Here is a 16892-nt window from a genome sequence, read left to right on the forward strand (position 1 = left end):
GCCAGTGCCTTTTAGATTTTTAGTCATATAACACCACACTCTAACCAAATGAGCTAACCAGCCAGTTGGTGCCATTATAAAAGGTCTCATAGTTATTCCCAAAGAATGTAGACAGTGTTATGTCCAGATAGGAAGCAGGAAGGCCTTGCTTTTCACATAAGAAAACAAGTTCCCCTGGATGGCAGAGAGTGCCAGCCAGTCTGGTTCAATGCTACATTTTGTATCTATGTGGCATTTATGTTTCCCTGGGGTTAGCACACTGCCAGTGTGCTGTTAGCCAGACTCAACTGTAGGTCTGAAGTGGGGAAAAGTGCTACCAGGTGGCGCTGATGGATCACTGGGAGCTGAGATGTCAGGATATGAGTGTCCTTCTGCCTCTAAGAAGATAAAGGGAGTTTTACACAGCATAATTAGTAAGGACAGAATTATGGATAGCCCGAACAAATAAGGACTCTGGAGTAATGAGTAATTCCTATGACACTGTCTGGGAGTGGAATGCACAGAATATCCTCCATAATTAAGAAGGTTGAGGATGACAAATACAACATCCTGATAGCTTTGAAATAAGTGTCATTGTGTGGGATAGCTGTAGAGGATTATTCAGTATAGTTTGTTAATATCTGTAAGAAAGGCAACAGGAGAATTATTCATGCTATATTCACCCTCTCACCTTCTGTGGTCAGTTATGTTTATGCCCATGCCAAGTCCATCATTATCTTCAGTGGTGATCTATATGGACTGTCCTTTTTTTCTGGAACAGTAAGTTCCACACAAAACCAGGAGGTGCCATTTTCCCACCAAAGATGTCCTCCAGACAGAATATATTATATGGGTAAAAGGACTACAGCAAAATCTCCTGCCTGTAGAGTGAGTGTACAACAAAAATTTAAAACTGTTGTAACAAAGAGAGAATAAAAATTACCATTCCTCTGGGTGTAACTTGCAAATGTCATCTGAAAAGTAGGAGAATATTGACATTTATGTCCATCCATTCATCTGTAATAAGAACAACAGGAACTTCCCAGCCACCTGTTGAAAGGTGCCAAAAAAGGAGAGAAATTTTGAGGTATAAAAACTCAGGGTCCTGGCATACCAAGTATATTCTCCATTTCTGCTCTTCAACTCCAATATGCCAAGGAACTTCACCACAGTGTAAGGACCTTTATGAGGTATGAGAAGTGCTCAAAGTATAAACGGAAGAGGACAGCCAGACTGGACAATGTACGGAGGTCACCATGGAGGGGTGTTGGTGCACCCATCTTTTAGAATATCATTCCAGCATTCTGTACTGCCTGTAGAGAAGAGGGAACACGGACAAGCCAGCCACTCAACACTATGTTGGCAAGCTTTGGCAACAACTGTGAAAGGCATTCCAATTGTTTGTATTATTTCTGGAAATCTTACTATGTGATAAATATGCTTCAGTCTTAATAGTATTATATGGTCCACACATGGAGAGACACAGTATCTCTATATCCAGAAAAGGTGTATATACCATTCAGTAGCTAGAGGAAATGAGATATTCAAAACTTAACAAATGTCATCAGAGTGTCTTGACTTCAGTCATAGACACTTACAATGCTAGTGTCAAACAGCGTCGTTAAATAGTGTAATGGTGTTGTTCAGTACCCCTATCTGAATCTATTCTTGCATGAGAAATGCAATCTTTCTCCTCCAGGTATGTAGCACTCTTGTACAGCCATGGCAGGCCTGGTCAGTGCATCTGGGTATTGACAACATGCCTGGCCAACAGTTACCAAAACTGCCAGTAGAAGTCACAACAAATATGTCCCACTGATATGTGGACATACTTGTGCAGGAGTTAAATACCACAGTATTTTCATGCCAGTTATGCAGTCTGATAAAGGAACAATTGGAGTTCACACAAAAAGGTTCAAAAGCCTTTACATGGGTTGCGATTCTGGGCTTTGAGTCATAGGTAACACCAACTCGCAGCCGCAATATGGGAACTTGTTTGCCCAGGCTGTTTTGCATTCTAGAACAGTAGACACTTGGGCCCTCATTTCTAGCAAGCCCATAAATATTTGAGGCTCTTCTTTCTAGCATAGTGAACTGAGAAGTGTGGTTAGCAGTCCTTTAGAGGGGGACACAGGGATAGAGCCCAGCCCTGGTCCTTCTTAAGTTTGAAAGAGCCCAGATCAGGGAACAAAGAAAGCCTGGCTTCTGGAGTTGAATCAATTTCATAAAGTAGAGCTGATGACTGTGAATGTTCCAACCCATAATCCCATTTCAAGAGTTGAGATGAAACAGGGTATTTCCCTTGGTTCTATTCTCCAAATCCTTTCCTGAAGAGTCTAGAGACTATGAGATCTTACCAGATGGTGAATGTGGTGAGGCTCAACTGCTATAATGTCTGAGGGATAGTCCTCTGCAGGGACTCTCTTCACCTAATCTTCTGGCAACTCCCCCTCTCCTAACAACTCCTCAAGCCAGTGGCCATTGGATCTTCTGTGTCTCATCCCATGGGTCTCTTTTCCACCTTCTCAGATTTTTGAAGTGGATAACACTTCCATACTCTAAAATTATACAACACATCACCTCTGTCTTATCATTGCTTCTCTCTATGAGCAATACCAGAAGTCTAGCCTATCTTCTTCCTTTGTACCTTTTTTCTTTTTATTTTGTATAGAAACCTGTGCCACATTTTAGGCTCTCACTTTCCATTTCCTTCCCTGAAATGAGGCTTGTATGACCCAAAAGAACTATTTCATTTCTAACATTGCCTCCCAGGTGAAGGAGTAAAATCAAAGCCGTTATCCACATACATGGACCTGTTCTGATTCAGTCATTTAACATTCTTTATACCAAGGGCATGTTGTCAGGCCCATCCCCTCGCAAGCCCTGGGTTTTCTTAGAATTATGGTAACGTAGCTAGTGTCTACATCTGCTGTGGATCAAGTCCAGTTCACATAAAGAGTCTCGGGAAAATCACCCCAACAGGGATCTATTTTACCAAAGCTACCAAGCATCCAGTTTGAAAATGGTGACAATGCCTGTCCCAGCACTACGAGTTAACCCAGACTGCTTATTGTGTAGCAAGGGCATTCCCCCTACTCCACTTGTTTTAATACCACTATTGTCTCTTCATCATGCAAACAAGCAAGCCAAGCCTCTAAGGATCCTTCCAAGTGTTTATGGTAGTTTGAGAACCCAGCTCTTACTTTGTTTATTGATGGATTTCCTTCTGCTGGGATTCCCATTCAGGTTCCTATGGAGCATGCCTCGCAATAACTGGCTTCATATCATAGGGGATAGTTCACATCATAACAGGGGAGTTAACATAATAGTGGGAGTTTGCCCCACTCTCTCTTCTAAAGGGGCTCCTATCACTCTTTCTAGTTCACTCTCCCACTTAGGGCTCATGAAAATCTCTAAGCTGGTAAGGAAGGAAGGAAGGACAGAACTGAATTTCAAACCACCTTATCACCACTAGTCCCCCTCTTTAGTATACACTGTAGTGCTTCTTTCATCTTTGGGCATAGCTACTGAGACCTTCCTAAGTCCACTAAGTGAATTACACTGACCCCAAGGAGAAATTCTTCCACCCCTGCATGCTTCCCTTCCAAATATCCATGACATTAAACTTTGTTGGACACCAACTGTTGTACAAGATGCACAGTTACAAAACCACTAATGACACACATAGTGCTAATAGCAGCAAAGTTTATTAGTAAAGGCAACTTACAAGCAGAGAAGGAACAGTACAAAAGATCTCCCAGCTCCCATAGTGGTTCCATAGGACTTGGATTTGTAACAAAATCACTCCAAGAGATAAAATACTATATCCTATGGCTTGCTCTGTATTTATGGGTTAGTGTGAGAAAGGGTAGAAAGCACTTTGTTTCTCTAACAGTAAATGTATCAAGGGAACTTCGGGTCTAGGAACAGTGCTTGGGGGTATGCACACCAAAAAGCAAAGTCTACACATGTAGGACCCTGAGAACAGTGTTGATATTAGCTGCTAAAAGGCTGTAGTGTCCTGCTGTCCCTCAGCAAAGTGGGAAGGAAAAAAGTCCCCATGGCCACCCAGCTAAAACCAAAGATATGTGTGTGTGTGTGTGTGTGTGTGTGTGTGTGTGTGTGTGTGTGTAGGGGTATGTTAGATTATAGATAATTTATTTGGTATTGTAACAAAAATGAAACAAGTTTGTTGTTAATTATATGTATATACTATGATGTGAATGTTACGCTTCTATTTTGTATTAGGATATGATTACAGCATTTGATCTAGAAGTGTAAATAAAACATAATTCCTGTTATGGATATGTGGGGGACTCTCATATGAAGGGAAAGGGTATTATGGTATCAATCATCTTTTTTTTTAATTCCTGAATCAGACTGGGAAGGAACAATCCTAGAGAGACAAATGATGAGAATCTGCTTCCTTTAGTCTTCTCCACAGTAATAATAGCAAGCAATCTCCTGGATGCTGGGTAATGGGAGCTCTCTCAACATGAAGACAACTAAAAATCAGTGAGAGTACTTCTGGGGAAAAGTGCCTTTGAGCCCTGGGAGGAAGCCACTGCACAGGGACCTGTATTCTAAATGCCAGTGTCTTTACTTTTCTTATGTTCTCTATCTGTGTTTTACTTACAGTGTAGTAAAATTTATTTGAAAATTATAGTTTTCTTCGGCCTAAGTAAAGAGAGCAAAGGAAAATTTTTTCACTTGAACTCAGAGTGGTGGACACCTAGTGTCCAATGACAACTGTTAGGTGAACTGAGAAGGTTCAGTGTGATTCTGAGAAAATTCAAGAAGACATCGTCTCTTTCCAGTAGAAAGCATGTTATTTGTTTAGGATTTGTTTTAATGCGAAATGGTATTTTCTTGGTTATGATGCACTGGCGTTTACTACCAGGGAAATGAATCAAGTGAACAGCATTCCCTGTTTCATCTCTTGCCTTCAGTCTGTTTTGAAGATATTTATTAATACTTATTGACACGTCAGAAAAGTAAGAACTGGAAAGAACCAGGGGGGTTGTATGAGATAGGAGATAGAAAATTATTTAAAATTTAAAAATCTCTTTATGCTAAACATCCTGTGTAAATTAAATAATTTACATTAAGATAATTTTACATTTTAATAAGAGGTTTAACTGTTCATAATTAAGTAATTTGAATACAAAAGTTGAAGACAATGATGAATGGGCTATTAAAATGTATCATCAGCTCCATCTACTTTATTAGATATAAATGGGACATCATCTACTAGTCTCAAGCCAGTAAAAATTGGTTGGTTGGTTGGTTGGTTTTTTGGTTTAGCTAATCTGTTTGTTTTGGGACGTATGACAGCAGTCGTTTAAGATACTAGTTCTCAGAATAGGTCAAGAACAAGTAGTAGTACTTACTAAACAATAACTTGAATAAAGCACAGTGACACTTTCCACATGTGCCTAATTAGGGTGATAAAGTAGGGTTTTCTTAGAGTAAATGTGTACAAGTGCATAGAGATTATATGAGGCATAAGATATTTTGTCACCTGCCTTTTAGATTTTCTGTATCCGTTGGTGTTAAACAATTTGATTGTATGTCTTGGTGTAGTTGTCTTCATGTTTCTTTTCCTGGGAGTTTGCTGAGTTTCGTGGGTCTGTGTTTTATAGTTTTCACCAAATTTGGAATTTTTTCAGCCATTATTGTTTCTTTTTTTTAATATAATTTATTGTCAAATTGGCTAACATACAGTGTGTAAAATGTGCTCTTGGTTTTTGGGGTAGATTCTCGTGATTCATCACTTACATACAACACCCAATGCTCATCCCAACAGGTGCCCTCCTCAATACCCATCACCCATTTTCCCCTCCCCCCACCCCTGCCATCAACCCTCAGTTCTCTGTATTTAAGAGTCTCTTATGGTTTGCCTCCCTCCCTTTCTGTTTGTAACTATTTTTTTTCCCCTTCCCTTCCCCCATGGTCTTCTGTTAAGTTTCTCAAGATCCACGTATGAGTGTAAACATATGATACCTGTCTTTCTCTGACTGACTTATTTCACTCAGCATAATACCTTCCAGTTCCATCCACGTTGCTGCAAATGGCATGATTTCATTCTTTCTCATTGCCAAGTAGTATTCCATTGTATATATAAACCACTTCTTCTTTACCCATTCATCAGTTGATGGACATTTAAGCTCTTACCATAATTTGGCTATTGTTGAAAGCGCTGCTATAAACATTGGGGTACATGGGCCCCTATGAATCAGCGCTCCTGTATCCTTTGGATAAACCTAGTAGTGCTATTGCTGGGTCATAGGGTAGTTCTGTTTTTAATTTTTTGAGTAACCTCCACACTGTTTTCCAGAGCATCAGCCATTATTTTTTCAAATTTAATGTCTTTGTCTGCTAATTCTATTATCTTGTTAGTTTGGGGTCAGTTTTTATGATTGATTTTTTTTCTAATTATGCATCGTGTTTTCCTGTTTCTTTGCATGCCTTCTAATTTTGATTGGATGCCTGACATTGTGAATTTTATCTCATTTGGTACTGGATATTTTTTAATTCCCACAAACATTTTTGAGCTTTGTTTAACTGAAATATTGTTAAGGGACTTGGGAAAAGTTTGATCCTTTCAGGTCTTGGTTTTAAAATTTGTTAGGCAGGACTAGAACAGTGTTTATTCTAGGGCTAATTATACCCTAACTACTGAAGCAAGATCCTTGAGTATTCTACCTGATGCCTGTGAGTTTTGAGGTTTCCAAGCCTGGCTGGTAGGAATGGGTCCATTCCCAGCATGTGTGAGTATCTAGCACTTTCACCTCTAATCCTTTTCAGGTGGTTCTTTCCTTGGTCTCAGGTGCATTCCTGACACATAGGCACTTATCATTATTTAGCTGAACACTCAAGGGGTCTGTCCACTCATCTGTGGAGTTCTCTCTCCAGGCAGCTCTCTCCTCTCCAGTTCTCCTTCCTGAGCACTCTAGCCATTTGGGTCTCCCCTGGACTCTCAGTACCATCTCCTCATCTCAGGAGTCTTCCAGCTGTGTCTGGATTTCTCTCTCTGTGATGTAGCCTGGAAACTATCCCAAGGCAGTAAACTAGGGCAATCATAGGGCTTCTGCACTTGGTTTCTCTCATTGTCACCTGATGTCCAGTTTCTTACAAACTGTTGTTTCATATATTTTGTCTGTTTTTTGGTTGTTTCATGCAAGGAGGTAAATCTAGTCCCTGTGACTCCTGATTGGCCAGAAGCCTAAGTCTGAGTTATAGACTTTTAATTTGGGGTAGAAATGAATTTCAAGAGAAGCATAGAAGAGCTATTTCAGACATTAATAGAATTAGTTAAATAAGTCATGATATACCTAGATAATAGAATATTATGCAGCTGATCAAGTATAATTATGTGTTCTGCCATTGAAAGCTGTTGAAGGTATATATATAGTGAAAACATTAAATTCATTATTTCATCATTCAAAAAATGTTTATTGAGTTTCCATTTGATAGCAGCCATCATGTTAGGCATTTGGGATCCAATAATAAGCAAGATAGACATTGCTCTACCTTTAAGCAAATTTGTTGATTTAAATTCTAGTTTGTGGGTGAGGGGGTGTAGAATAGAAAATAAACAGATTATTGTGTCTAATGGTAAATTCTGCAAAGTAAATATACAGAATGATATTCTAAGGTGAATGGGATGGGGCCCCTGCTTTAGATAAGGTGATCAGAGTGTGGCTCAGTTGGTTAAGCGCCGGACTTCGTCTCAGATCATGATCTCACGGTTCATGGGTTCGAGCCCTGCATCAGGCTCTGTGCTGACAGCTCAGAGCCTGGAGCCTGCTTCGGATTCTGTGTCTCCCCCTCTCTCTCTGCCCCTCCCCCGCTCCCGCTCTGTCTCTCTCTCTCTCTCTCTCTCAATAAATAAACATTTTTAAAAAATTAGATGATCAGAGAAAACTTCACTGAGAAAATGACACTTAGTTTGAAATATGAGGATAAAGTTACAACAGTATTCTACTCAGAGGAAATAGCAAGTGTAAAGGCCTCAAGACAGGTCAGAACTTAGCATGTTTGAGAAGCAAAAAAAGGGAGAAAGGAAGAACAAGGACAATAGTGGTCAGAGGTTGTGGAGTTTTTCAGGAACTAGATCATACACTGTTGTAGACCTTGTGTAGGAGTTTGGGTTTTATTCTAAGTTGCAGAAAAGTGAAGAGTAGTATCTCATTTAGGTAATAGTGTAAAATGATGGTCACATGTATACATGTAAGATCTCCAGAAGGATCTACAGGCATAATTGGTTAACCATGGTTACCTATGAAGAGTAGAAATAGGGATTGAGGGAGTAGGACAGAAACGGTTTTACCTTATACCTCTCATTACTAAATATTTTACCTTGAGCACATATTACTTCTCAAATCAAATAAACTAGTATATTTATATTTTTAATGTTTTTTTAAATTATTTTTGAGAGAGAGAGAGAGACAGAGTGTGAGTGGGAGATGGTGACTGGGGAGAGGCAGAGAGAGAGGGAGACGCAGTATCTGAAGCAGGCTCCAGGATCTGAGCTGTCAGCGCAGAGCCTGATGTGGGGCTCAAACTCATGAACTGCAAGATATGACCAGAGCCAAAGTCGGACACTTAACCAACTAAGCCACCCAGGTGCCCCTGTATTTATATTTTTAAAAGAGTGTTTATGAATTATTTTTTTAAAACATTGGTCAGACATATGAACCAGAAGTCCACAAAGGAGAAATACCAATAAACCTATGAAAAGATAATCTTACGTAGTGATCAGAAAAAAAGTACAATTTGGACTTTCACCCCCCAGATATTGGAAAAGACAAAAAATATGAATAGTATTCAGTTTATTTGAGGACTAAGGGAAATACATGCTTTTGTGTACTTCTGGTGTTAATGTGTATCAATTTAGACTTTCTAGAGGGGAGTAAGACAATTATACTTCAAAAATTCTGAAAAGTACCTATCTCAACATTCAATAAGGTTTTTTCTAGAAATTTATGCTAAGGAAGTAAATCAGAAAAAAAAATTTTAAAGTACAATGATACAGATACTAGATCATTCACCATTTACAGCATTGTTTATAATAGAATAATTAGACCCTAATAATAGCTATCAGTAGAAGATTGATTATTTAAATTAATTGCATTCCATTGAAGATAGCCATTAAAATTTATGGTGCAGTTATATATTTATTGATATATCAGGATGTTTACGGAGTATTATTCAGTAAAACATGTAGGTTAGAATATTATAATAGGATTTCCTTTTTTTCTTTTCACTTATAGGCTTAGGTGTATATGTGTTTGCATATAGAACTCCTAGAAGGATTTACAAAAAAATGTTAATAGTAATTTTTGTCATGTATTAGGGCTTTTAATATGTTAATATTTTAATTTTTTGTAATGATTAGTTACAAAATTACATTAATTTTCCAATGAGCAAACAAATCTAGCCTATAAAAAAAGGGAAAAAATGGAGAATATTAGTAATCTAGAAGTTTGTTTAGATATTTATGCATATAACTTGATAAATAGTAATAAAATTCAATTAAAATACTGGTTTGATAGAATAACTGACCTTCATACTTTTCAATTTTATAGGACTAGAAGAAATTGCAAAAGAAAGAGAAAAACTAAAAAAGGCAGAAAGTATCCAGATCAAAGAAGAAATATTTGAGACTTCTGAAGATACTTTAAATTGCTCAAATCCAGATCTTTGTGAGCAAAAGGAAGATCCTAAAGAAAAAGATAACACAAACTTGTTTCTTCAGAAACCTGGCTCTTTTTCAAAATTAAGCAAGCTTTTAGAAGTAGCTAAAATGTCTCCTGAGTCAGACATAATAACCCCCAAACCAAATAGTAGTGCAAACGGGTGTACATTGTCTTATCAAAACAGTGGAAAACATTCATTGGCCAGCATTCAATCAACAGCAACACAAAGCAACATGGAGAAGACAGACTCTAATAATCCATTCAGTCCTGGTTCAAGTGGTCCAGGGAAGTTCTACAGCCCTCTACCCAATGACCAGCTGTTAAAAACACTGACTGAAAAGAACAGACAGTGGTTCAGCCTTTTGCCAAGAACCCCTTGTGATGACAGTTCACTCACCCATACTGATGCATCAGCTGCTTCTGTGGTGACTCCTCAGTCTCAGCCACCATCCCAGTCCCCCTCCCCTGCTCCGGCTCCCCTCTTGGGGTCATCTTCTGCTCAGAATCCTGTTGGCCTAAATCCATTTGCTGTATCACCTCTTCAGGTTTGTACTGGTCATTTTTATGTTGCTTTCTTTAATCTTTGACCCCATGAAGATGGGGAATCCATTGAATATTTGTATGATCACTGCCACCGTTTGAAAACTGGGAAGAGTCAGAATTGCTATTACCAAGCTTCATTACAAACCTGTGCACTTCTAGTCTAATGCAGAGGCGTATTTAATAACTTTGTTTTCAGAATTTAAAAAATAATTTAAGATGCTAAACATTTTTCCTAACTTTTTAGATTATTCTACTTATGAAATGTTTTGTTTTTTGTAGATGAAAAGTGGAGTATCTATGATGGGACTCCAGTTTTGTGGATGGCCCACTGGCGTGCTTACCTCCAATATTCCATTTACGTCACCTTTACCTAGTCTGGGATCGGGGTTGGGATTATCTGAAGGAAATGGTAATTCGTTCTTGACTCCCAATGTTGCTTCAAGTAAAAGTGAATCTCCAGTCCCACAGAATGAAAAAGTCTCTTCAACTCAACCTGCAGCTGTTGAAGTAGCAAAACCAGTAGATTTTCCTAGTCCAAAACCTATTCCAGAAGGTGGGTACATTGAGATGGTGTTTAGTCACTTACATTATTTCACTGTTAATAGAATCCTGTATTATAACTGAATCTTTGATGGTTATATATGTGGTTATAAATCTTTTGATTTGCATTGTGCCATTAATTTGTATTCAAGATATTTGTAAAAGTTCTACATATTCATCTTGACTTAGAAATGCAGTTTGGTTGGTGGAGAATTATTGACCCAGAGGACCTAAAAGCTTTGCTCAAAGTGCTGCATCTCAGAGGAATAAGAGAAAAGGCATTACAGAAACAAATTCAGAAACACTTGGATTATATTACCCAAGCCTGCATCAAGAATAAGGATGGTATGTATCTAAAAGAAATTTCTGCTCTTTGCTTACTTATGAAGATTTTACTAATTCTTTTACCTTAGGATATATTTTAGTATGTCTTAATTTATTACTAAAAGGCATCTTTTTTTTCCTATTTTACTCAACAAACAGTAACTATTTACATTTCTTGAAGTGGTATTACTTATAATTTTTTACAACCTGCAGACATATTGTGTTGTTTCTTAAAAAAGAATATTCCTGCTTTTAAAAATAAGCTGCCTGCATATGCACAGGTGCATTTGTGTGTGTTTGATTACATGCATGAGTTCCCATAGAATTTTGTTTACTTTCCGAGAGAAATCACTGAGGAGTAAAGTAGATTTTAAAATTAATTTCTTTTCAAATGTAGTTGCTATTATTGAATTAAATGAAAATGAAGAAAACCAGGTAACTCGAGATATTGTGGAGAACTGGTCAGTAGAAGAACAAGCAATGGAAATGGATTTGAGTATTCTTCAACAGGTAGAAGATCTAGAAAGGAGAGTTGCATCAGCAAGTTTGCAAGTAAAGGTAAAATTGGCTTGGAATAAAATCTGTTTTTAGGATAATGGAAGGTAACTAACATTGATTATATGCCTGATATATGCCAGTTCCTGTGTTGAATGTTTTCATTTTATCTCATTTAAGTCTCCATACAATCCTGAATTAATTTCTCCCATCGCACAGGTAAGAAAACAGGCTCAGAGTAAGTAACCTGCCAGTAGTCTTAGAGTAAGTGGCTACATGTGGGTTCAAATCAAGTCACTCTGTCAGTCTAACTCCAGATCATATGCTCTTGTTATTAAACCTCACTGCATCCTTAATGACAATCAAAAATCTCATTTCTGATATGCAGTTCTTTACTGCAAGCAGACTTTCACAGTTTTACCCGTGATAATATAATGCTCTATTAAACTCCTACTGTAGTGTTTCATATAGGACCAGGAAGAACCTCTATACAAGCCATGTTCTGTGTCAGACTTTCACTCTATATAATGTAAAATTGGAGAATGTAGCTGTATCTGAATGTATGTTATATTATGGTACTCAGACACGCATAACCTACATATTATGTAAGCTTTTAATATATGTATTTATCTACTGGGCATTACCGTGTCACAAACAATGATCAGAACTGGTTTCCAGTAGAAGGGCAAAAGAAAAGCTTTATCTCTGTGCAAGACTTTTTTGGTTTTGTAAAGAGTATAAAGGTCCTCTCAATTGATAATAAGGTGAGGTCTCTGAAGATATAAATGGATTGATGATGAATAAGTGTGAGACATACACCTGAAAAGGTTTGGAAAATGTAGTTTCCATGTAATTCGATTTGATATTTCATGTTTTATCCGTAATGAGAAGCTTATGCCATAATACTATCCGATAATTAAAATATTTCTTCAAAATTACTTTAATGCTGGCATTCAGAAACTTTCAGGGATCTCCAAAAAATATCATTTTCCAGAGCCAATAAAATATCCTTTTCTTGCCACAGACATAACTACCATAACTACTTTGGGAAGCAAAAATTTATCATTTACTGTAACCATTGTCCTAGCCAACTATATGAATCTTCTTCCTGGTACTGTAATACAATATAAAACTGACTCATTTATCTGGCATCTTCAACAAATGAACTCTTTTACACAAATTAATTTTCTGGAGAAATTATAATTATTCCTTTTAGTGGCATAATTTTTTAAACATGTTTGTTGGGTCACTTATGTTATGCATTACACTACCTTCTTAAATTGAGAATAATGAGTTTGATTTAAATTATATTGGTGACATAGTATCTTCAGTATGAAGACCAATTATTAGATAATGATTCCCTCAGGAAATGTGAAGAGGTTTTACCTCTACATTAAATGATCCTAGTGTGCTTTGCTTTTTAAATGACAATATCTGCTTTCTATAGTCTGTTTTCTCTCATGGTCAGTTGTTACTACTTGCTGGTTTAAATTTGATTGGCTCTAAAATCACGAAAACAAAAACAAAATAAATAGATAAATTTGACTGGTTCTAATAGCCCTATTTTCCTCCAACTTCCCTCCCTCTATCTAATTTGCCAGTTCTGATTGGCTATTGGTTGGAAAAGCATATCATCATGCTTTTCTAACTTATGTATAAAGTCAGAACATGGACCTGAAACATTTTCCTGGAGACACACTCAGGTTTTAGTGCACTGACCCTTTCACATTATTGGCTGCTTAGATGTGTTTGGCTGTGTTTTCAGTAGCTAAGTGGAAATTTTTTCTTAAGTTTACTTATTTATTTGGAGAGAGAGAGAGAGAGAGAGAGAGAAAGCGCAAGTGGGGGAGTGGTGGACAGAGAGAATCCCAAACAGACTCCCACTGCCAGCAGGAGCCCAAGGGCTGGAACTCCTCAATCGTGAGATCATGACCTGAGCCCAAGTCAGACACTTAACCGACTGAGCCACCCAGGCGCCCTGGAATTTTTTTTTTTAAGTGGGATGTAGGGTCCCTTTCAAACTATAAGAATGAGGCCATTTGAGGAGCACCTGGGTGGCTCAGTCAGTTCAACGTCCGGCCTCGGCTTAGGTCATGATCTCGCAGTCTGTGAGTTTGAGCCCTGTGTCGGGCTCTGTGCTGACAGCTCAGAGCCTGGAGCCTGCTTTGGATTCTGTGTCCCCATCTCTCTCTGCCCCTCCCCCACCCTTGCTCTGTCTCTCTCTGTCTCAGAAATAAATAAACATTAAAAAAAATTAAAAAAAAAAAGAATGAGGACATTTGACACGAGTTGTACCTAGTGCACTTATGTGTACTATTCATAATTTCACCCTTTCTAAATATAAATGTCCTTTCTAAATATAATGAGGAAGAATTCATCCCAATATATAAGACAAGGTAATTATCTCTAAAGAGATTTAATAAAAAGGATAGTGTTCATTTTGTTTTTTATTTACTATGTACCCATTCCACATTAGTCAGTGGACATCACAAAATGGGATAAAAGGTGGTTTCTGCCCTCAGAAAGCTTGTCATATAATAGGGAGACAAGAGATGTATACATCTCTGCAGAATCTAGTAACTGATTGCAGGGAAGTATACAGTCATACATGAATTTAGTAAAAGAATATATGACTTCTGGTGGTGATATGGGAGCGATCAGGGAAGATTTCATGTAGAAGTTGAGTTGGAACTTGAGATGAGGAAGCTTTTGACAGTCCCAGAATAGGGAATGCCATACCAGGAAAAGTGAACAGCATGAATGGAGCGCAAGGATCAGGAAGCTCAGAACATATTTGTGGAGTGACAGGTCATGGATTTTGACTGCAGTGGGGGATGCATAAATGGGAACATGAAAGAAAGGGTAGCTCGAGGTACTTGAATGTTGTGGTAAAAATATAGGGAATAGTTAAATAGTAGGGAATCTTTGAAGGACTTAGAGCTAGAAGGTTGATATAAGCAAGCTGAGTTGTAAGATCATTTATTCAATCGACATCTCTATATTAAGTGCCGTCTGTTTGCCTTCACTATGCTGGAGATAAAGTGACTAAAAGCAGACATGGCCCCTGCTCTCATAGTGTAAAATTGGGACTATCACAAGGCTATGGAGTATTTTGTGGTTCTGTGAGAGCCTGTAATGGGGAGACTTCACTTCCTAAAGGACATCAGGGAAGAATTCCCTGAGGAACTACATTTTAACATGAGAGCTACAGGATGAGTAGAGTTAGGTAGGTAAAGAGAAGAGGGAGAAGCCATACAGACAAATGTAACAGCTTCGGCAAAGCTTGTGTGGCTGAAGCAAAAATGGTAAGTACAAGGATCTGTATGGAAGAGTGGTGGAAGGAATGAAAATGGAAAGGAAGAGCAAAGTTTAGAGACTACTGAGAGCTTTTCATTTAAGTGGTCCCACGAAATCAAAAGCATGTAAGTCCTTTGGAATATTTGCTGCTTTTCATTATACCTTTCATATCAAAAGTTACTAAATTTTCTTCTTCAATCCTTCCTTACACCTGTTTCTTTTAATTTTCTGTTCTTGTCTCTACCTAGCATTAGGAAACACAAGGTAAAAATTTTCAGTAAAGATCCTTGAGATCAGCTGGTGTCTGCTGCTGTATTTTAAGTACAGGTAATTCACCCATCAGGCATTTTAAGAGGAAACCATAATAACATTATTCTCTTGATATATAGGGTTGGATGTGTCCAGAGCCTGCATCAGAAAGGGAGGACTTGGTATATTTTGAACATAAGTCATTTTCTAAGTTGTGCAAGGAGCATGATGGAGAATGTACTGGCGAAGAAGAAAGCAGTGCACATGCACTAGAACGGAAGAGTGACAACCCCCTAGATATAGCTGTAACCAGGCTGGCTGATTTGGAGCGGAACATTGAGAGAAGGTATCTGAAGAGCCCCTTAAGTACCACCATTCAGATCAAACTGGATAATGTGGGCACAGTTACTGTCCCTGCTCCTGCACCATCCATTAGTGGTGATGGTGACGGGTAGGTTATTGAGATTAACTTGAAAAATTATTGTGCTTCTTTGCTAATTGGAGCCTATTTTCTATTGCCTGTTATCTATGTATCTTCTTGTATGTCTGTGATCCATATGGATCATGCTATTTGCATGGTGCTTTGTAAAAACATTTTTTTTTTTGTTATGTGCGTTGATAATCCTGCAAAGTGATCTTACATTTACCTGGTTGTGACTAAGCTTTGAGGCACGTAGCCACAGTCTGTGCACTACATCAAATTTAGTTGCTTAAACCTTATTCTTATTGGCTGTTACATGTTTTTGTCATTGCTTGGCTTTCAGTGTGATGATTGTTTCACATTCAGTGACCATAAATATGGATATGACCTACTTAATTTTTCTATATTTCAATGCAGAATTGAAGAGGATATTGCTCCAGGGCTCAGGGTATGGAGAAGGGCATTGTCAGAAGCTCGCAGTGCTGCACAGGTAGCTCTGTGCATTCAGCAGTTACAGAAATCAATAGCATGGGAAAAATCAATTATGAAAGTTGTAAGTGTTTTCATTTAAGAAATACTATAACTAATTTACTTTGTCCTGTTTTTCCCAACCTCTAAATCTTTCTTAACTGTACATTACTTATTGTCAAAATAATGTATGCTTTACTTGACACTTTGCTTAATTCTTAAATACTGTATTAGTGTGATACTTTTTTCCTTATTTTGAGCTCTCTGAAGGAACCTACCAAATGTGTTCTCTTATTTTTTTTAAATCTTGATTCGCATTCCATTGAATATTGTTTATAACTCTGACTGAAGTTGTTTTCTGTATTCTGTCAACATAATAGCTGTTAATCTAAATATTTTGAAGACCCTTTCACACGTGTAAACATTCCAGTTGCTAACATTATCTGCTACAGACATTCACGGCATTCTTTAATATTTTTTTTAAAAATTTTTAATGTTTGTTTTTGAGAGAGACAGACAGACAAAGCATGAGTGGGGGAGGGGCAGAGAGAGAGGGAGACACAAAATGTGAAGCAGGCTCCAGGCTCTGAGCTGTCGGCACAAAGCCCGATGCAGAGCTCAAACTCACAAACCGTGAGATCATGACCTGAGCTAAAGTCGGACGCTTAACTAACTGAGCCACCCAGGCACAGCCATTCACTGCATTCTTAAAATGTCTTTATATTTCTATCAATTTTCTTTTTCTTCTTTTGTAATGCTGAGAAATGCTTAGATTAGTAAATACACGATAAGCAAGAGCTCTTAGTTTGTGCACTTGATGTTGTATATTTGACATGGGATATAGCTGATGAGAAGAATAGATGTTTTATTTTTTC

The 16892-nt window shown here is 37.9% G+C and overlaps 1 protein-coding gene across 24 annotated transcripts in view; it reads left to right on the forward strand.

The window, feature by feature from the left end:
- Positions 1 to 16892, forward strand: part of BAZ2B (bromodomain adjacent to zinc finger domain 2B) — a 434969-nt gene that overhangs the window by 404145 nt on the left and 13932 nt on the right. For 19 of the 24 annotated variants that reach the window (XM_078451217.2, XM_078451213.2, XM_078451220.2 and 16 more), the window contains 6 exons: positions 9570 to 10225; positions 10503 to 10776; positions 10953 to 11108; positions 11485 to 11645; positions 15269 to 15579; positions 15967 to 16102. In XM_078451217.2, coding sequence (XP_078307343.1) covers positions 9570 to 10225; positions 10503 to 10776; positions 10953 to 11108; positions 11485 to 11645; positions 15269 to 15579; positions 15967 to 16102 — 1694 coding nt within the window. The remainder of the gene's footprint in view (positions 1 to 9569; positions 10226 to 10502; positions 10777 to 10952; positions 11109 to 11484; positions 11646 to 15268; positions 15580 to 15966; positions 16103 to 16892) is intronic. The other 5 variants (XM_078451224.2, XM_078451227.2, XM_078451231.2 and 2 more) reach the window with 1 other exon arrangement.

Source organism: Panthera onca, chromosome C1 (assembly GCF_046562875.1).
Source record: "Panthera onca isolate mPanOnc1 chromosome C1, mPanOnc1 haplotype 2, whole genome shotgun sequence".
Taxonomy (NCBI): domain Eukaryota; kingdom Metazoa; phylum Chordata; class Mammalia; order Carnivora; family Felidae; genus Panthera; species Panthera onca.